The sequence below is a fragment of the Pygocentrus nattereri genome, chromosome 6 (genome assembly GCF_015220715.1).
Source record: "Pygocentrus nattereri isolate fPygNat1 chromosome 6, fPygNat1.pri, whole genome shotgun sequence".
Taxonomy (NCBI): Eukaryota; Metazoa; Chordata; class Actinopteri; order Characiformes; family Serrasalmidae; genus Pygocentrus; species Pygocentrus nattereri.
The window spans coordinates 35,195,795-35,218,498 of record NC_051216.1 but is presented as its reverse complement, the minus strand read 5'-3'; the positions used below and the strand labels follow the sequence as shown (position 1 = coordinate 35,218,498).

At 38.0% G+C, this 22,704-nt stretch overlaps 1 protein-coding gene across 1 annotated transcript in view; it reads right to left on the bottom strand.

Moving 5' to 3' along the window:
* The window catches only part of vangl1 (VANGL planar cell polarity protein 1), a 76,570-nt gene that overhangs the window by 21,569 nt on the left and 32,297 nt on the right, over positions 1–22,704 (bottom strand). Inside the window, exons 2-3 of the mRNA XM_017706556.2 lie at positions 21,709–21,895; positions 13,698–13,830 (exon numbers count right to left, since the gene is read on the bottom strand). Coding sequence (XP_017562045.1) covers positions 13,698–13,830; positions 21,709–21,770 — 195 coding nt within the window. The 5' untranslated portion in view covers positions 21,771–21,895. The remainder of the gene's footprint in view (positions 1–13,697; positions 13,831–21,708; positions 21,896–22,704) is intronic.

Here is a 22,704-nt window from a genome sequence, read left to right as displayed (position 1 = left end):
CGGGGGGGTGCTGGAGCCTATCCCAGCAGTCTTCGGGCGGAAGGCAGGATACACCCTGGATGGGTCGCCAGTCCATCGCAGGGCAGACAGACAGACACAGACAGTCACTCACACACTCACACCTAGGGGCAATTTAGCACATCCAATTGGCCTGACTGCATGTCTTTGGACTGTGGGAGGAAACCGGAGAACCCGGAGGAAACCCACGCAGACACGGGGAGAACATGCAAACTCCACACAGAGAGGACCCCGGTCGCCCGGCCAGGGAATCGAACCCAGGCCCTCCTCGCTGTGAGGCGACAGCGCTACCCACCACGCCACCGTGCCGCCCGTGTGCGCAGGGATGATGAGAAAAATACATAAAAACGCATTTTTTTACAAAATAAAAAGGTAAATATGGATCACTTCCCCATTTTGTTGCTATACTGAGGAAATGAAATACAGTATTTTTTATTTTAAATGTATAATATTACATCTCTAGTAGAGCAGGAGCTCATAAACCTAAACATTCAGCCTTTAATCAGATGAACAAAATTTGATGATGTTGAAATATGGTAGTGCTGGTGTTCTACAAACTCCAATAACACTCCATCTCATAATCCAGTCTTTTTGTTTCCACAATGACTACCTGTGAGAGACTGAGTGATGCTGCAGTGTAACTGCTACAGCTCGCCCATGACAGCCATTCATACACCGTTCTGCAGAGGCTTTCAGCAGCCTTTCACTGGAAATTATCACTGAACGAAGTTTACAAGTATTATTCTCCTGTGCAAAGATCATGTTAAAAGCTGATGCTTTTGTTTAACCTTGGCAGTTTTCTTGCTTGTGACTGTGCCATCATTTCAAACCTACACCTACTGAAAAAGCCTGTGTAGCTCAGAATGTTTAACTAGCTTTTAGTTTAATAATGGAAATGAAACAAAGTGTCCAGTGTCATGTCTATGCATACAGACATACAATATATAGCACAAAAATTAATCACAGAACAGACAAGAAGCAGGTTTTATCTGATATGTGAGCGAGGAGTGGGAAATGGAAAACCTGGAGCAGAGTTAACAGAATGCTTTGAGCACTGCCTCTGGAAGCAACATCAGCAAAAGACCTGTGCGTTAGGAGCTTCACGAAATGGGTTTCCATGACCAAGCATTTACACTCAAGCCTAAGATGGGTTTCCATGACCAAGCAGCTACACACAAGCCTAAGATCAAAACACACAATGCCAAGCGAAGTGGGGGTATGGTGTACAGCATAATGAAACTGGACTTTGGAGTAGTGGAAAGGCATTCTGTGGAGTGACAAAGCACGATTCTCTATCTGCCAGTCTGATGGATGAGTCTGGGTTTGGCAAATGCCAGGAGAACATTACCTGTCTGACTTCTTTGTGCCTACTGTAAAGTTTAGCAGAGGAGGGATAATGCTATGGGGTTTTTTTTTTTTGTTTTGTTTTGTTTTTTTAGGGCTTGAAGGCCAATTCAGTGAGGGTAAATCTTAATGCTTCAGCAGACCAAGAGACTTTGGAAAATTGAATGCATCAAACTATGTGGCAGCAGTTTGGTGAAGGCTCTTTTCTGTTCCAGCATGACTGAGCCCCAGTGCACAAAGCAAGGTCCATAAAAGCATGGCTAGGGGAGTTTGGTGTGGAAGAACTTGTCTGACCTGCACAGAGCACTGACTACAACCCCATCGAACACCTCTGGTATTAACTAAAACAGAAATTGTGAGCCAGGCCCTCTCATCCAACATCAATGTCTGACCTCACAAATTCTCTTCTGGATGAACTGGCAAAACAATTCAACAGACACACTTCAAAATCTGGGTACAAAGCTTCCCAGAAGAGTGGAAAATGTTATAGCTGCAAATGGGGACAAGCTCCATACTAATGCTATGGATTTAGAATGGGATTTCATAAAAGCTCCTGTAGTCAAAATATGTAGGTGTCCGAATACTTTTGTCCATATAGTTTATCACTCCGCGTGTGTTTGTGTGTGAAAGAGAGAGAATGTGTGTGAGTTTGTGTTTTTATGTGTAAAACACCTTCCAGCTCCTCTGCATAGGTCTAATAGGACTTCTGCCTAGTAGAACTATATAACGGAGAATGAATCTCTCTCTCTCTCTCTCTCTCTCTCTCTCTCTCTCTCTCTCAAACACTAAGTATAAAAGAAAAGAGTCCTGCTGGGAGCACTGAGCAGATGTGCTGCAAAGTCTTATGGGATGTGTAGTTCTAGACTTGAGAGCAACAGCATGTTCTCACTCACTCTCTAGAGAGACTATGTTTATAATATCATTTTCCTACCTCAAGCGCACACACACACACACACACACACACACACACACACACACACACACACACACACACACACACACGGCTCAGTGTGACAGCACAAGCGCATGGCCTGAGTCTTGAATAATTGAATATAATTCATGATTCATGAGATAGCAGTGTAAATATTTACACAGGAGCTTACGCTACAGCAGCTAAACAATCCATCTAACTCACTTTATCCAAATCTCTGCATTACGCCTTTAACCCTTTATGGTCAAAGCAAAAAGTGACCATTTCTGATGCTAAATGTGCTCTTCTCCATTAATAACATGACGTATCAATGTTGTGATCATATTTATTTTTCATCTAAGAACTACTTACAAACTACTTCTTGAGCAGAAAGACACTTTGGAAAGAATTTTTTATTACTCTGATTAAACTAATAAAAATAATAAGCACCTACTGATCCAAATACCACTCAAAATGTACCTGTGCACTTCCAGCACACAGAGATAGAAAATACAGTAGCTCAGGGATGTGGGAAGTAGCTGATTATTATGAATAATAATAATAATAATAATAACAATAATAATAAAATGTTTTTAACTTTCTAATAATTTGAAATTTGGTAAAAAGTTGGGAGTTAAAATTTTTAGATTTTATTTTTATATTGTCAAAATCTGCAAAAAGGGTGCTGCACTGTTAATGCTGTATTTTTATTACACAGAACTGAATCATCTGCTTTGGGCATAGCGCTAGAACACAAGCAGAGAAGAAGCAAAGAGGGAAATTGAGCTATAGGTCAGTTCTCAGCTCAGAAGCCTAACATTACTTTTTAAACTTCAATATGTTTATGAATCATCATCTCCCACTCTATTTGCATTCCAGGTTTAAATCTCAGAAAATGACTGTGGACACAACATCTGATTGTCTGCCACTTACCTATTTTGCTAGTTCATCCAGAACACGGGAGCAGAGAGAGGGTGTGTGTCATTGGTATACAGTTGTCTCTCGCTTCATGATAGCAAGTTATGTATCCTTCTGTTTGATGTAGGTCATTAAAAAAAGGCTAATCATTTTGCAATAAAGCCCTTATAGGAAAGTCTGTCCACTGTCCAGAGCTTTCACTGCCCCTGTGCAGTTATTTGCTGACATACATGAATAGGGAGAGACCTATAAACCACAAACTATAAGCCAAATTAATTTTCAACATAGCATAAGTGTTTTTTCAGCTTGTTCTGGCTATTGCACATGCACATATTTCCACAATGAGGGGGCACTTTTCTGCCTTGTGGCTTAAACAGCAAGCCAGGCGGCTCTTTTTACCGAAAGGTGGGACTTTCCCTGTAAAGAGATGGCAGGTTGGGCATTATGAGCTTTCCCATTCAATTTTTCAACCAGTGATCAGTCTTCTATTTCATTATGTCTCTGGCTAAACATAGTAAACGTGGTGCTTAAAGAGGTGAAACAACCTGAAATGGTTGGTTAATTCCTCCCATATGCCCCTTCCATGCTGGGTCCCTCAATATCAACCTGAACTAGCATTAACTTAGACTATAACTGCATACTGTAACTGAGGAAAATGAAAGATTACTGAAAGAAGAGGATCAATAATTCAAGTAAGGGGCCCCTGTTAGCGTGTCTTACACTGTGTTTATGTTGTTACCTGGTTTAATTGTGGTATACTGCTGAAAGAAATACCATAAGAAGAATTCAAACTGGCATGTGACTTGCTTCTATTGCCTTTTCACAGAATGCTGGCCTTACAGACTTACAACTTCGAGGAACATAATGACATAATTCAAGGTCAACTGTGTAATAAGACTAAATGAAAGTCACCCATATTAGAGCATGGTCTGTAAAAAGGCATCAGGGTTTGGCAATGCCACAAAAAGATTACTTTCAGTCTGAATCATTACACTGGCACAAAGTACAAAGCAAACATGGAGAACAGGCTTAGCTGCACCCACAGACCCATAATCTACTTATACTGGGCATGAACAAAGAATATAGAGGACAGAATTGATGCCGCCCTCCATGGATTTACATTGAGTGGGAACAAGTATTCAGACACTTTTGTTTCTGTTATTTATTAAAGTTCATTTATTAAAGTTTACGTCCACGTCATATTTACACATATTGTGTCTTTTGGCCATCTGATGGAGTCGCAATTCCAAAATCCTACATGAATTTCCAATGGGATTCAAGCCAGAAGACCAGCTAGAAGGACTTTCACCTTCTTTTTTTTGAAACCAGTTATTTTGGCTGTATGTTTTGGGTCACTGTCTTCTCTTTAGATGTTGTTTCTTGCCTGTTTGTAATGAAGCAGCCCCATATAATGATGCTCTCACCTTACTTCACTGTGGGTATGGTGTTCTTAGGATCATATGCACAATCCTTCTTTCTCCAAACATGACAAACTAAATTACTGCCAAAGGGTTTTAATTAGTTCCATACAATCAGAAAACTTTATTCCAAAAGATTTGTCTAAATGTGTCTCTCTGATGTGTACACACATGCAAAAACAGCAAAGAGACAAACCAAAACAGCACATTCCACACTGAATTCTAGGAAATGACATTTGAGTAACTTTATGATTAAGTAAAAAAAAAACTAATTATTGGAAAATTTAAATGTACACTCTGACACAAAATATTTATATTGTGATTTATATTGCAATTTTGGTAACAATTATATTTCAGATAAAAAGCTGAACATCCTTTTCTTTGTAATAGGGCTAATTTGGAGGCTGCATAAAAAACAGACAAGTAGCTTAAATAATAATACCTGCAATTTATCAAGTTAACCGCTTCAATTCCTTGAGACCAACAGTGGTTCCAAAATGTCATATTCTTCATAACTTTCATATTTCATAAGTCTCATTCAAAAGGTGGGTGTCATATGAGAGCTGTAAAGGTCTTCTTTCCAGCCAAAGAGATGGGTAATGTAATTTTAAACCCTTATAATAGAAGAAGCTGAACTGACATTTTTTTTTCTATTGAAAGTCGACCCATTTTTCCACAAATCTGGGCTATTAACTATAATCAGATGGTGTCTCTGCAGTGATCTGCTCTGTAAAAATGATTTTTATAAAAAAATACAAAGAGCGTCTAAGATTTTTGGCTTTCTGCAGTAAACTGTAAGCGTATAGCAATATGTGTGATCATAAAACACATTTTCTGTTGAGGGGAGCTTTTACAATAAATAAATAAATGAATTCATTAAAAAATTACATTTATTTCATACTGTTACTAAATAATTTGCATTACGATTTGGTCATGTAAATTCAGATGGAAAAAACTAATATACGATGGAGAATAGGAGGTTAAATGCTAGTCACCAGCAGAATACAGCTAGCCTGAAAACAAAAGTTTACAAAGTTCATGGCATTCTATGAAAAGTTTTGTATGAAACTGATGCAACGTTTTCCAGCAGCTAGAGCCACTGTGAACCAACTTGCTTTACACAGATCTGTTTCTATTGTAGCACCATCTGTAGTTGTTTGTTCTGCATCAGTTAAACGGTCCCTTCCTGTCAATTTAGCTGGTTTTTGACCATGCTGAGTGATGCTACAGAACAGAAAATATATGACGGCAAATTTGCTCTTTCACTTTGGTTCTTTTTCTGCTGTTCTACTGCAATAATACACATGGAATTAGACTTTGACGTGCTCTCGCCCCTCTTCGGCAGCAGGAGTGTGTGGTTGCACTGAAGAATTAGACAGATCATCTTCCAGCTTAGAGTCATCCTACACACTCAACTCTGAAGAGTGATCCGTGTGGAGAGGGTAAGCTTTGGAAACACACACAGTTCACTGTGTATGTAAGAGTACAGTGACAGCAGTGTTTTAAATAGAAGCAAAGATGTGACTTCCAACAGGTTTAAAATCTTGTCCTCAGGAACCATCAGCCAATTCACATCCTCATCCTATACATCAGTCTCAGTGTTTTGCATGGTTTGTGGTCAAACAATGTCAAAATGTGGTAATATATCTCTTTCCCAAATGTATTTATGTACAACTGCCTCCATCGATCCACTCTGTCTGCTGTCATTGTTATAGGAAGTCTTTCAACAGCATTTCTTTTTAACCCAATTTTCTCCCTAATTGGTTCCACCCACTAGCTAGGTCTCCCTCTACCACATGATGCTACCAAGCTGGGGGAGTGAAGGCTGGTACATGCTTCCTCCCAACCCCTGCCAACTCACAACTCCCAACCAACATCATTAGACAGTTCAACATGCTTGGAGGAAAATGCTAATTGCCTGTTCCATTAGGTCAGCAAACAGATGCCTGCATTGGCTAGCATCGAGCTGAGTGATAGGGGAGCCAAGGGATCATCCTACCCACTAAGAGAGTGTGAGACCCATTGTGCTCCTTTAGGCTCCCAGCAAGAAGTATCAGTTGCACCCGCTTTTTATGATCCTTCCTCAACTCTATATCGTTGCTGTTGGAAGAAAACCTTCATGTTTTTATTTTTTCCATCTTCAGTAAAGTTATCATTTTGGAGATACAACTTTTCTTCCAACAACAGTGATATGCAATATGCATAAAGAAGAAAAGTCCATTTTATGTTTTACAATGCACACAGCCCATAAAATACCTATTGATTCCTGTGTGTCACTTTCCTACATAACAAGTGTGCAGAATGCATGATTTGCAACTCAAACTAATTCAAAAGGCTTAGTACATTGAGCCTTTTGTTTCAAACAATATGAGAAGGTAACATATTCTGTTAATGGCAGCTAATTACCTGATAAAACTGCACTCAGTAAAGCTGGTATATTTTCAATGTCTGCTGTGTTTACAAGTCTGGTAAATAATAAGTTTGAATCAACATCACATTTACATAATAAAAAATATAGGCAATAGTAAATGCAAACTGAAGACAAGGGTAATTGAAAAAATTGAACTTTCATTCTTTAATTCTCTAGTTCATGATAACAGGTGTCACCCCACACTAAATTTACATGTAACATTTCCTCTGTCATCCAGTGTTGTGTTCTGTTTTTTTTTGTGGCATCTTTGCAATTTAGCCACAGAACATTATTGTTTATAAGAACACTGCATGTCACATATAACGCCGATGTGAATGCCTGCAAAATAACATTACGACCAGGGCTATTTGGGGTAAATGGGCAAAGTTATACAGTTCCTTCATCCTGTATTAATTGACCAGTCAACTCATGCACAGATTACATTATCAGACCTCCCCAGGTAAAGCTAATACAGCTCAAATAGGACTTAACATGATCTAAGGAATTACACAGTTTGTAGCCTGCATATCCAAGAAACCACAACACCTGCACTGCCATTTAGAGGAAATGTACTTCAGATAAAGATCAGTCATTTTCTTAATGCACGTCTCAGCCAGTCTAAATCACTCCACTTTATTTAAAATTCAGTCAGTCAAAACTGTCAAGACTAATTAACATAAAAAATCATTACAGTCCAACATGTTCTATGAGATGGAGATAAACAGAGACAGCAGTACAGCTAATTATGATATCTAATCATTTTTAAGCATTGGCTGTATTCAACACAGGCTTCAGGAATTTATGTTTCACAATTCTTATAGAATTGTTGTTAACAAAAGCCCAGTCTAACATGCAACTGCACTAGTGTTTTAAAATAATAAACCTTAATAATAATAATAAAATGAAATAATAAAATAATAATGAAATTAAAATTAAATAGATATTTTCTGTAATTGCAATATTTCACAGTCATTACATGTATTACTTATTTAGCTCCTAAGTGTGCACACCGTTATGTCTTTCACCACATACATCTACATTCATTTCAGAATGTTAAGTATGCTAGCTGCTGAACAATGTACAAGCTGTTTAAAAGCATTCCAATCTAAGTCTACAGTTTCCTCACAGTAGATCACATTTCACACACAGTCACACTGTATGGCAGCCATAATACAGGGCACCTCAGCCAACATAGCTGCATTACATGCTGAAGAATAGGTCTCCAAGCAAACATGACAACCAGTCAGGGATTAGCATTAGCCTGCTAGCACTGCCAGGGGCTTTCCTTTGTTCATGTGTCTAACACATAAACGAGACACCCAAACTGAGCCGCTTTAAGAGCACGTGAGTGTATGTGTGCACACAGGCTCATCCACTGAAGCTCTTACACTCGGGCTGGCCTGAATTATTCCAATACTCAAGTATTTGTTTGTTATGCTGGTATTTGTTCCCTTAGTTCCTTATTTGTCTTTTGTTTATTTAGCAGACTCCAGAATTATACAACACCCTTGTAGATTCCTGACAATCTCACCATATTCAACAAAACATTTAATCATACAACCAGGAGAACATGGCACTGACATTTGGTTATAAAAATGGTAAACAACATTTAAACAATAAGAAACAGCCAAGTGCCCATTCATTTGTTTGGCTGTAGTTTTAACAATTGAATGACATTCAGGGGGGAAACTGAGCATCCTCAGTCACTCATTTATCTGCCGTGGAGCTAAGATATGGAGATAAATAGAGACAGCAAGATGGCCAATCAATTTGGCTGAATCTTAATGAATTTAGTATAAGACATTGAAATGGCATTCTGAAGCATCAATGCTAAACAAGATGTACAAATTCAAAGTTATTTCATTTGCGATGGAATGGAACTTATGCACCCTTAAGCTGGCAGTGCAATATGAATTCAATAAATCAGTTACAAATGGCTATGAAAACACATTGCAACAAATATTCCAAAAGATTTGTGCCTTGAATGTATTTCTGTCACTACTCCTATCCAGATATGCAGACAGACTCATCTCTCTCATCTGATGCTTTATTTGCTAAATGTAACATAGTGGGTAAAAAAAAAAAATTAAAACTGTGCACTAAAAAAAATAGCAAACAACATTGCAACACTATAGCACATCAGTCACTTGACATCTCTTTGACATCCATTGTAAAAAGGGATGTATGCATGTATAAAATTGTTTACTACAATCTGAAAAACTGAACTGGTGAAACTAAATTGATTAAAATATATAGCATTTTTGAATGAGCTAATTAAATATGGTAAATTATAAAATATAAATGCTATTGTTTTCAAGGGTAGTATTAAGAATGAGTAGACGAATAATAGTTCGGAAAACAACGATTATCCAAAGCGAGTAAAGTGCTGTTTATCGTAACTGATCTTAATCTTGGCTATTAGTTTTATTCAGGACTGATCTATCTTTAGAGTATGTTAGGTATCATCTCTCTTGGTTTGGACTTCAACACTATGCATGAGAACAAAAAAAAAGAAAATACTAAAAAGTAAATGATTTATCTCTGGCTTTAAAACAGAGGTGATTATAAATGTGAAACCTGACATCAAACTATCACTACCAAGAGAAAAAACATATTTTCCATTTGTCAGTCTTATTCTGTTCTGCTGCTTCTGCAGCTTATGACTGGATAAAAGAAGCAACTTCCTTCAATGCACACATTTGACTATGCTGCAATGTAGCCTATACATCACAAAATAAGGGCTTTACTACATTATGTATTATAGCTGTACTTCTGCACTGACCAGTGGAATGTAACACACACTGTGCACTTGCACTAATGAATTGTGAGAGACATGAGGAACTGTAAAAACTGTATGTCATCTCCCACTGAGAAAAAGCCAAGTAGGTCAGAACGACTGAGGTCTGGTATGAGGCCTAGGGCAGCACCCCCCCCCCCCCTTCTCTCTCTCTCTCTCTCTCTCTCTCTCTCTCTCTCACACTTTTTCTCTTTCTCTCTCTCACCATGAAGTGTCATTCCCATTTTTACTGCCACTGTAATGTATTCCTCTCCTTGCCTGCTCTCTTTTGCTGTAATATCTCCATTACTGTTTAATAAAGGCACAACTATGATTTTGTTTATAACTGCAGTGTTTTTCTGTACATGCAAACTCGTTACCTTTCAGTGTAATTCACAGTTTTTAATGATAGCTCTGCCATTAACACGCATCATGGACATTTGATGGATGGGGGTTGTAGGAGGCGTTTCAAAGGTGAGAGTCTGCGAGAGAAAATCTGCTCCTCCCATCAAACGCAACACAGCAGCAGCTCAGAGTCATTACTCAGCCAACCTACAGATACAATATTTAATTTTTTGGTCAGTAAGAACTAAGGTAATTAAAACACTGATAGAAAAGATTTGAGAGCTTGTTAAAATGCTCAATGTCTTTTAAAAGGTTCAAACTTCAACAAGTGAAGGCAGAAAACACTGATCTTTAACATTCTTCACAACTAATACAGAAGGTAAGCGGAGCGACAGTGACACACTATAAGCAAATAATACACAGAGATGCTTCAGTGCTCATGAAGAAGTTTCCACAAAGCGGAACTTCCTTTTATAAAATAAGACTGTACATACAACAATAACATTAATCACATTTAAATCATAATAAAGTTACTTAGTGAAAAGTCACATTTCCTGACTGGTGACAGAATAGTTTTTGGATATAATCTGTATTTGCATAGTTGCAAATCCACATAGTTGATTCCACAGCAATTACCCTAATATTTTAGTGCACCAGAATTTTCATAAAATCATAACAATATTCTCCCTTGAACGATGTCGTCAGACCCCACTATAGTGGACTGGTTTCTGAACTTGACACTTTTTCACTGCTCTTAATTTTTCATGTCTGTTGTCAAATGACAGTATTAAACATAAAAGGCTACAAGTTCATTCTGTCACTGTCGGGACAAAACCCGCTACTCCATTTTTCATTTTTTCACATAATTTCATAAAGTAGCTGCCCTTTACACTGTCAAAATTTTGTGATGAATGTACTAAAACTCTTTGTAATAAATTATTTCTCCATTAACTTTCACTAAAACTTAAGATCTTTCCTTTTTTTTCTTAAGTTAACCCTTTGAAGTTTTGTTCTGACAGTGACAATATACAGTATTAGGCAACCAAGAAACCTGTTTAAAATGGTTTATTTTTGCATGTAATTGTTTTTCTGCTTGGAAAAACTAAATAACAAGAAAACAAATTAACATACATAGTTAAAAGTAAAAAGATTTATTTTTATATATTATGCGTATCTTTGTTAGAGGAATACAGTTAGAAGACCACAGGTTTGGTTCCTGATTTCTCACTCCACTCCAGCCACTTCATGGATTTGTTCAATGTTATCAGGAGAACATGTCATTTATTTTAAAGAAGGACTGATTAGGTAAATTAAGGACTGGATGCTAACCGTAAATACTGGACTACTTCCAGGAGAGCATTAGAAATGGTTAATCTAATACAGTGTTTCCCCAATTCTAGACCTGGAGGCACAGTGCCCTGCACACTTTCCCTGCTCTCAAAATTCTTAGCAAATATTACATGCTAAAATATCTTAGTCCCAAATACATATTTCTTAGCTATATTTTTCACCATTGAGCTGCAGGATCCAGTATTTAAATTCCTACGAAGTGCACTTTGTAGGGAGCGGGGGGGGTGGTCATTTGAGATTCAGCCCCAGTACAAGAAGAGGGGCACTGCTGGATTACCACTTAATAAGACTCATGGAGGTAATTTGGTGAACAAAAAGTACTTACAAAGCTAAAAGTTTTTGCATTAAACTGTGCTGAGTTATCATATGTTCATTCTTATATGACAAAATCTTAAAAAGTTCAATTGACTGCAGTATATAGAGGTGGGTGATTGATCATTCAGCAGTTTGGCAATAATACCATTCTTTAAAGGAACTACATTTATTGGTGGAATACTTGTTTATGTTGATTATTTTTTATAAAGGCAATAGGCCACTTAAGGCTGCATATTTTATGTGATTTTATCACAGGAAGGGAGTTTTAGCTTCTGCTTCGTGTTGTGACAACATCCTGTCCATGATACAATCACAGTAACCCACTGCTTCTTGTGGCTTATTGTTTTATTAATTTATTGTTCAAACTTTTATATATTATAAAATACTATAATACAAATTTTGAAAAAATATTCATGTCTATTATTTTTCTACACATTTAGTGTACTGTATAGTATTTTTTCACCTTTCTGTGAATCTATCTATCTGTATTCTCTTCCTCTCTCTCAGTCTTCCTTCTCGCTCGGTCTCGGCATGGACAGAGCAGGCCTCAGCCTCAATCTGACCAGACTCTACAGCTAAGTGGATTTCACTCAATTTTACAGCACATGCAAAATTCACAATACTCAATTCCAACATACACATGCAGATAGACCCATGCACTGACATACTGGGGTAAAAAAAGCATAAAATGAACTTTATTTAAACTTCATTTAATTTACTATATATTGCAATTATGCTTATTAAGAAAGACAGTGTATTCACACTTCATATAAAAAAACAAACTTAGTGTTAAGAGTCTTTGTAAAGGCACTCAAAAGCACTGACGTTAGTATCTATATCGGGATTTGAACACCAGTTGCCAGTATACAGAGCAGTGGCATTACTCACTACTATTTAATCGTTATATAGTATACAGCTATATTGTATATATGCTATATAGTATACATAGTGAGTCACAGCTCTATTGTAGAGCTTCCCAGAGTCTCATATAAATCCCTGTTTTGCAATAATGAAAACGTAACAAACTATTAACACCCCTTATTGCTGACATTATGATAAATACATGGGATATATATGGGATGAATTACCCACACTTATTTTAGGTATGTTGAAGACATGGTCCAAACAGGTAAAAAGCATACTGTATCATGAAACATTCCGTAACGTTACAGAAGAATAAAAAATAAATGTAATGTATGATAATGTAAAGAGATTGTATTTTTAATGCAAAGAGATTTATATTTTTGCACAATGTAAACGGCAGCTCATTCTGACAGTAATGATTTGTAGAAGCCATGGTCTGAGCGGGTAAAAAGCAATCTGCTACACAACTTATCATAATAATGATACATTTATGGAATATGTGAGGTAAAGTTGTCCCATCCCCCTTTTAAGGTATGTAATAAAGTACCTAAAAAAACCTTGTGGTTTTGAATTGAACATTTCCATAATGTCACGTAAACCAACACATTGACAGATATCTATCTCGTCAATCTAGCCCTGCCCATTCCCAAGGAGGTTATAAGGAGTGTTTAAACCTGACCTATTTTTTGAATGAGGCACAATACAGGACAGTCATTCAGAACACAGGTTATTTAAATATATCAGTCTTAAAGATATAGTAAAAAACAGCCTGTTGAATTCTAAGGGATAAAGAAACAATTTATGAAATTTATGAAAAAATTTATGTTTTGGTACATTTGGGAAGAAATAAAATTCAATAAACATTTAGGATACAGGTCCCTTAATAATAAGACAACTTTTAAACAGCCGTGCTTTCCTCCCAATCGCTCTCCTTCTCACAAACACAATACACACCTCAAAGTGTGCCTATACCTCAGTAATGACAGTGTGTGTGTGTGTGCTACAGTAGTGTGTGCAGTGTGTACTGACCTGTGGCTCTGTGGTGGGGGGGGTCTGCTCTGCTCCTGCTGAGTGTGCGGACGTGGTGCTGATGGTGACGTTTTTGTCGGAGCGATTGCTGCCGTCACGGCTGCGTGGTTTGTGGCGTTCCCTACTGCGCTCACTGCAGGACAGAGACACACACAGAGACGGAGGAGAGGGAAATGCCGCCGCCATCACACACACACACACACACACACACACACACACACACAGTGTTAACACACAGTCAGAGCTGCCATTCCTCCTTCTTCCACCTTTATCCCCTCCTTTTACTCCTCCTCCTCCTTTGCCTCGGCCTCTTGGACGCACACTTGATCTTTACTCTCTCTCTTTCTCTCTGCCTCTCTCTCTGCAATGAAGCAGCTGGTGTAAACTGGGTTAGATGCAGTCAGCTGTGACGGCCCTAATCCTTACAGGGCTTATTTACCCCCACATGCTCTCTCTCTCTCTCACTCACTCTATTACTCACTTTCTCTCTTTCTCACTCTCTCTCTATTGCTCTGTCTCTCTCCTTTTTTCTTTACCTCTCACTCATCTTTCTTTCTTTCTAACTTCCTTTTTTCCCTCTTCCTTTCTCTTACTCTTTGTCTTTGGCTTTCTTTGACCCCATTTAGACCCGGTCACTTCATGTGTCTTAGTTATCAAGACTATATCTGGATGAGCCACATAAAAATGGCAGTGTAAATGCACCCAAGACACAGACACAAATAAGATCACTCAAACTATGTCAGGAGGTGGTCTGAGTGATGTTACAGCAGTGTAAACACATCTGTCTCTCAAAGACATTCAACAATTGAACTCTTCTCCATGGGCACCTGATCTGGGTCTGTGAGGAAGATAATCATGGAGGACACACAAGGTTGAAGACCAGACAAATTGAAATACTTAACAGCAATCTGATGAACAGAAGAAACAATAATACAGTGTTTCTCATGAAACAGGAGCCATCTACAACATAGTACAGGAAGACTCTAAACGGATAAACAACTGGTAATTGTTTGCCAGGTAACGAGTGGATTTGCATATTCCATCCCGCCCACAGCAATTGGATTTCAGTCCGACTACCAAGCGCAAATGCATGTAGCTAAAATCTTATCAAGATACAATCCAGATACCAGTCATATGAAATGACCAGGTGTAAATGAGGTCTACTTCTCTCTCTCTCTCTCTCTCTCTCTTTCTCTCAATTCAGTTCAAGGTGCTTTGGTGGCATTAACTGCAATTAACAACTACTGCCAAAGCAATGAAACAAGTGCTAAATGTTAAAAATGGCAATAATGAAAAATCCGTATTTCTTTCTCTGTCTCTATTTTTCTCTATTTGTTTCTCTTTCACTCTCATTCTCTTTTCTCACCTTCTCTTACATCTCATTCTCTCTGTCTTCCTTTCTTATTCTTCCCTCCTTCCTCCCTTTCTCTTTCTCTCTCTGCTTTCTTCACTCTCCATTTCTTTCTCTTTGTCTAACTCTTTCGCCATCTTGCTCTCTTGCTCTCTCATCTGTCCTCTCTATGGCTCTACTCTTTATCTCTCTTTTCCTTTCTCTTTCTCTCGGTCTTTATTTCTGCATGTTTTTTCTCTTTCTTTGCATCTCTCTCTTTTCTCCTTCTTTCATTATTTCTGTGATGTTTTTTTGATGTCCTCGCTCTCGCACTTTGTCTCTGTCTCTCGGTCTCTCCCTCTCTTTGTATCTCTCTCTATCTGCTGCTGTCCTGTGTTGTTGCTTTATTTTCCCAACAGTTCCCATTTATCTGCATTTCAACACAAAACACAACAAACAAAACAAAACATTGGACAGACATAAACAAATAAACACACACACACACACACACACACACACACACACACACACACACACATACACACACGTGTGTATGCAGTATCAGTGGGCAGCAGACTGAGAGCATGTCCCCTGATATCTGGCTGAGGGTAATTCTCTGGGTCACTGCCTCTTCTCTGTATAACATACAGATTAAACTAGTTTAACAGCAGCCATTTTTCAAAGCACAGTAATCCATCAGGAATGCAGGACTGCACGCAAAGCTTTCAGCTGTGGTTTCCAAAAATATAATCCACGGATGCACAAGATGCAGCAAAAAAAGCAGAAAACAAGACAGTTTGTCATGTTAGATGTGTTTGAAATCTACCACAGTCACTGAAATGAAGGAAAATGCAGCAGAAGTTCTGTAACCCACTTCTGCCCGCTACGATCTCAGTAAATGGAGCAGCATGTGTCCTGTGGCACTGTCTTTGGTGAAGCTGTTAGAACAAGAACGCTGGCACAAACTTTTCTTCTGTGGTTTAAACAGCTCTGTGTGGTTTATTGAGTCTTCAGACACACATGCAGACTCAAAGCGGGAATACATTTAACTAGTGCTGGGTGGGACTGGAAAAATTCAACATCAAAGTTTTCTAAACGCATTCTTATTTTTGTGTTAATAAAGTTAATGAAGCCATGCTTCCTGAGAACTGCTCTGCTACCCTAGAAAACGTCTAACAGACCTCAGCAAGCTGGTTTTGATCAAACTGCTTGGTTCTGTTTTCTTCATACAGACGTTTCAAAAAGGGAAATTTATTTGGATTTTATAGGTTTTAAATTGTTCTTTCAAAACAGAAACATGAGTGAACAGCACTGGTATTGGATCAATAGCAGGTATCAGGAATGGAAGATGTTGATCTAAAAAAGGTTGGATCAGTAAATTTCTAATAATTTCACTTAATATCACTTTATATCAAATTAGCTCAAACCGCAGTGCACAGTAAAAAAAACTATTTAATAAAGTAGTTAAGTATTCAGATCTTAGATATTTACAAGGATTGTTTTATGATCCATTTAACTCTAGGCATTAATCGTGACAGCTATAAGCTACATACAAAATCATCATTTACAAGGTACTTTCTTTTGTGTAAGCGGCTGTATCAAACTTTGACCTCTATATTACAATTTTGTTGTTATTAAAAGACCTTTTTAATTCTTTTAAAGTGAAGCTAAAATATTTAGATTAAAAAATTTGAAAAATGCTGTCCCACATTTTCATGTCACTACCAAACCACACATTGCTTTAGTACACAGGCGGAGTCTTATTTTAGCCACACCCCAGCATTTTAGAGCAGGAAGTGAGACTGCATCCCTGTCCCTCATAGCCACATGGTGAGCAGTTACATCCCATTGTTTTGAAGTAAATGTGTCCCTGTCATGCATCCCGTGGGCTCAGAGGTCTGTAGGGACTCTAATTCCCAGAATCCCTAGGGGGATCACCTGACCTTCAGTCTCTCACTTTCACAGTCTTTCACTCCAATCAGCGCTCTCTGTCTCTGAAGTATTGACTTGTCACACCTGTTATTTTATGATTCGTGTTAGTATAAATGTTCTAGGTTAGTTAGTTAGTTGTGAGGTATTGCTTCTTGTCCCAAGAGCTACTAAACATTCTTCATCTGTTTTCTGACTGTTTTTTTGGTATTTTGACTTTTGCCATTTTTGCCTTTGCCCTTTAGACTCTGGTTGCCTGGTTATGTTTATATTTTGTGCCTTTTGTCATTTCTGGATTTGTCCTTTGCCTGTACACTCACCATGTTTTTGGATCGCGATTCTAACATTAAAGCCTCACTGTTCTCACATTCTGCCTCATTACAGTCCCAATGTCTGTAACATTAAGAAGTCACTACTGAAAAACATATTTTCTCCCATTAAGAAAAAATGCTGTTTTGATGTAACATATTATGATTTTATGTGTGTACAATTGTTCAAAGCTGTGGTTGCTAGTCATGTACTGGCTAGTGTTTTTGAGTTATGCTGAAGCACTTGGTAGTTTCAGGAGTGTCACGACTGTTTTGTTAGTGATAAAATGGAATGTCCAATATATTGTTTTAATAAAACACATGTAACTAAGGTATAGGGTCACTCACAGCAAAGTGTAAAGTCCAAATTAATTCATCAGTGGTCTTCAGGTGCTCCCAGATGAACCACAGTTTAAATTTCATTAAAAAAATAAAATAAACATTGCATGGCAACCAGAACACCAGTCATTCATGGCCCATTGTGGTTCATGGTAAATCAGTACAGACAATACATTGCCCAGCACTATATTTACCTTAGAAGTCTGCAGTTATTGTACTTATAATATTTAAATATAATTACACAACTGCAAGAATAATTACACAGTTAGTTTCCTGCAGAACTATATTTGCACTCCATTTCTATTGTTTGTTTCAATATCAAGAATGGCAGACAAAATGAACGTCTGAGAAAATTTAAGCACAGTTCATTTTTCCTCCACAGGCTGCTTGCAGTTTTCGTCTTAGGGGTCCAAGCCATCTTCATTTTGGTTAATTTGCAAAAGTTGGCAAGTCATTAAACATCCACATCTGCTGAAAGATCTTCAATTTCTTTTTAATCACTATGTCAATTGCAATTCATCCATCTCTTTTCAAGCACTGCCTCTACTAGATATTCGCCGTGGGCCTAAGCGGGTTACTGCAATACTGACTGTGAAGACGCATCGGCAAAGCCTGGATTCTGCTGTTTGAAACAGAAAGCACACAAACACACACACACACACACACACACACACACACACACACACACACACACACACACACCCTAAGCCACTTATCCTTCTGGGTTACATGGGGAGCTGGAGCCTATCCCAACAGTCACTGGGCAGAAGGCAGAAAACACCCTGGCCAGGTTGCCAGTCCATAGCAGGATAGACACACACCCACACGGTCACACAAACACGCACAGGGGCAATTTAGCATGCCCAATTTACCAGTCTTAGGACTGGAAACTGGAGTACCTGGATGAAACCCATGTAGACACAGAGAGAACATGCAAACTACTTTCACATGCATGACTGCATACTACATAGATAACTTTCTTGCTCACATTCACACGGGAACAAACAGAAACAAATCAACAGCACAGTAGTAAAAACAGCAAAAGCAAGACACACACAATGTTTCCAGAGGAAGAAGAGGACAGAAAAACAGAAAGAGAGGAAGGGTGTTAATGGCATAATTCTTATAGTGTTTAACCCACAGAAGCCTACAGTTATTAATGCTGTTTGCCTTACATTTGATTTACATCAATGTTTATAAAATGTAAAGGATGGGTTTCCTTCCCTTTTTTTTTTTTTACAAAACAAGACATGCGGCAATAACCTTTCATCAAATTCAAATCATAAAGAAACTCTGCTACACTACACATCTACATTTTCAACAGAATTTCTCTGTTTGTTTCAAAGAGCTCCCAGTGAGGGATACAGTGTAAACAGAATTGTTTTAAGGACTAGAAGGGTTAAACTGCTGCTGTGCCTAAATTCCAGACCTCTACTGGGACATTTTTGGTGGAGTGGTGACAGGAAGGCCAGCAACAATAGAGGACAAAAAATAGCTGTCTGCCTGCAGTGGGTCAGGTAGTGCCAACAGTGCTCAGGCAGAGTGGGTCAACACCAGCAGTGTAGAGAGAGAGAGAGAGAGAGAGAGAGAGAGAGAGAGAGAATGTGTGTGAAGGTTTCACATCACTATGGTTACCAGTCTCACCCTGAGTTACTGATAAGCAAGCAATATAGAGAGTCATACAAGAGAAAAGACTCATATCACAGTACACACATATAAACACACACACGTTTACATACAATATCAGGGGCCATACACACATCCCACATGTTATAAATATGTAACTACATGCAAACGATGGAGACCACCCTTTACTTTTTAAACAGCCAAAGTCCAAGGTGTATGTTTTTTTGCATTAGAAAATTACACAGAAGTTTCAACAAATGAATCTAATTTTATTTTTTTATTTTAGTGTCCAGTGTTTGCCTTTATTACAGCTCCCATGTTTTCAATATTTCAAAGAAATCAGAAAATCTGAAATCATATTTTTCTACAGATCCAAAGTTTAATCTTAGAAGTCGGTTGCATTTACTGCTTCTCACAATAAAAGAAAATACATTCAGTGATGTTGAGGTCTCTGGGATGGGCAGTTCACTGCAAAAAAAAGCATGAGGTTCTTTAATTGATTTGCACTTGTTTTGTCTACTTTTCTCAGTATTGATTTCTTGACAGCCTCCATTCAGGCTATTAGCATTGAGTTGTCATCTTACAGTGGAAGGATGGATAGAAACAATGTGGATTTCTTCAGATCTGAAGCAAGAGTTGAGCTTTCTCTCAAAGATGAAAGGTGTCACGTTTGGCTCCTCCCAGTCCTGTCCATGTGCTTGTGTTTACCTTTTAGTCCTGTCCATGTGCTTTTGTTTTGTTTCCTCCCGGTCCTGCCCCCTTGTTTTCAGACCCTGTAACCACCTGTGTTTACCACCTGTGTCTTGTTAATCCTTGTTATCCCTGTTGTATTTAAGCCCTGTGTTTATCCTGGTTTGTGGCTGGTCTTTGTATTCTCGTGTAGTGTTTGGTCATTGTATTGTATTGTTGGTATTGTATTGTTTAGCGTCATTCTTCTGGTACTCTGTTGTGTGTTTATCCTGTGTTCCTTCTGCATATCTGTCCCTCGATCTCTCCGTGTTGGCTCTTTGACCCTGGACTGTCTTGAGCCTGATTATGGATTTGCCCCTAATAAATCTCGCTTCTCTTTGCATATACGTTCGCCTCATTATCACTCCCACACGTTACAAAAGCTTTGAGTGCTGTTTATCTGATAGTGAGATTTTCGCTAGTCTAGCAGGTTTTGCATGGTTGCTAGGAGCCCTATTTTCTCTGTATCCTTCAATCATTTAAATCCAATCTCCAGTTTTGTAAACTCCAGTTTTTCTGCTTTGATGTTATCCTTCCTTATGCAAGTGGAATATTTTATATCTAATGTCCTCACAAACATCTGAAAATGAACAACCTCTATTTAGTGGCCATTTTGATTAGTAATGAAATAATATGGTTTGAACAAAACCCCAGTCTCTAAAAACTTAACTTTACAAGAGAAGGGAAAAATATTCTTAAATTTCAGTGGAAGTTAATGTAACTCAGTTTCAATTCCAATCATTCTGGACCTATTCTATTAGTCTGTTTATCACAAAAAAGGTCACACAGAGTAAAAGCTAGCTCAAAAACAAAAATATAGATTTTTCTTTGAAGAGGAGCGATATGTAAGTACCTACAAATAATAAGAATATATTAACCTATAAAAAAATCAGTGTGTCTCCCTGGGTGTCTTAAATTTTTCTGTTTAGTATATATAAATCACAGATTATTGTTCAGTGCTTCCTTCCTATTTGAAGTCCAATAAATAAAACATTTTAAGACAATTAGCTTAAAAACCGTTTACATTGTAAGTTAAAATGCTGAATCTTTTTTTACAGAGCATTAGCCAAAGAGAAATGATTTTTCTCTTTCAGTTTTAAAAAGTGGGACATGGACCATTGAGACCATTTTGCTGGTCTTGATATTTCTCTGGTCAGGAGATTTTTGACCTAACATCGTATGAACTCACATCCACAGACACATACTGTATAAACACACATACATAACTCAGAGAGGGGGCAATCAGAAGCAGATCATTTGAGTAACAGTGCAAGGTTACATCTACTCCTTACGACAGAGCTCACACTAACTGTGGAAAATCTTTTGAGCTCTCATTTCAGCTTTTTTTTTAATCATCAAATGAGATCAATATCAATGTCATATGACCAGCTTCTTGCAATTTTCAGGTCATGACATGACCCTCAGTATTCAGAATAACATTTAATAGAGTAAACTCCCTAAAATCCCTCTCCCCCTTAATATATCTACATTCATGGTTTAGCTCATTAAGTCCACTGATAAAATTAATTCCTCATTAAATGCTAAGACTCCTAATTAGATTTAACTGCAATAAATAATTGAAATTAAAAAATCATTATAAATGAAATAAGCTCATTTTCCCCTCGGGTGAGTACATTATGAAGAGTGAATGGGAGATTCCAGCATAAATGTTAAATGGATTTAACTCACTGCAGTTTCTGTAAAAAGAAAGTCAAATCTGTGTGTTTAAAGATCCTTCAACATATTTTACCTGTGTCTGTTTGATCCTCGTGAGTGGTGGGAGTGGCTTGAGTGGACGGAGTCTGTGTCCATGGCGATAGCAGGTCTGCCCTATGATTGGTGAAGAGATTTGGTGGGGGGTGGCCAGAGAACAGTTTAGGCCACAGGCTGTCGATCAGGCTACAAAGAGTGACGTCAATCAGCTATCAAATATGAACCTGAGAATGAAAGAGGGAGAGAGAAAGAGAGAGATTTAAATAAACCTAGTATTATGGAAGTGCACTCAGACTAATTTTGATATTCAGGTATTCGAAAGAGTTCATGAACAAATATTTGATTTGTAAAAAAAAAAACAAAACATTAGAATATCGAATTATTATTTATTATTATGTCACGTTTCATATGTCTGTAGCAATAACATTACCCTTCTCTTGGAATTAAATAAACTTACATTTAACAGTTTCAACAGTACAGCTATAACAAAACTGAATAGGACTCTTTTTATGACAGCATTGTCATTTTGCAAGTGAAGTCTTGGGAATGGACAGCAGTATCTGCATTCTCAGTGGATTCGTTTGATAATTCTGTTCATTTCTTAATTCTGACACAGTGTATCTAGCAGGACTTCCGCCTGATGACCGCTGGGATTGGCTCCAGCACCCCCCGTGACGCTGAGGGAGAAGCGGCTTAGAAAACGTGTGTGTGTGTGTGTGTGTGTGTGTATGTATCTAGTGGTGTGCCATGAATGCATCAGGTACTTTGAGACCCCTGGTGTAGAGAAAGGACTGTTTAAATCTGTTTAACCCCTTAAATGGCCAGGGCCCACTGGATGGGCCAAAGGTTTATTACACACTTCTGTCACCTAAGAATAGCTCAACTTGTTTGCACTGAAGATGTTAAAGGCTTTTTTGATATTCAGTAATGACAGAAAAAAAGTTTTCTTTCTAATTACCTCAGATGGATGCATCACACTTGGCTGGTCGCGAGAATAATTTCCGTGCAAGACAAGACAAGTCCAAATGAAGTC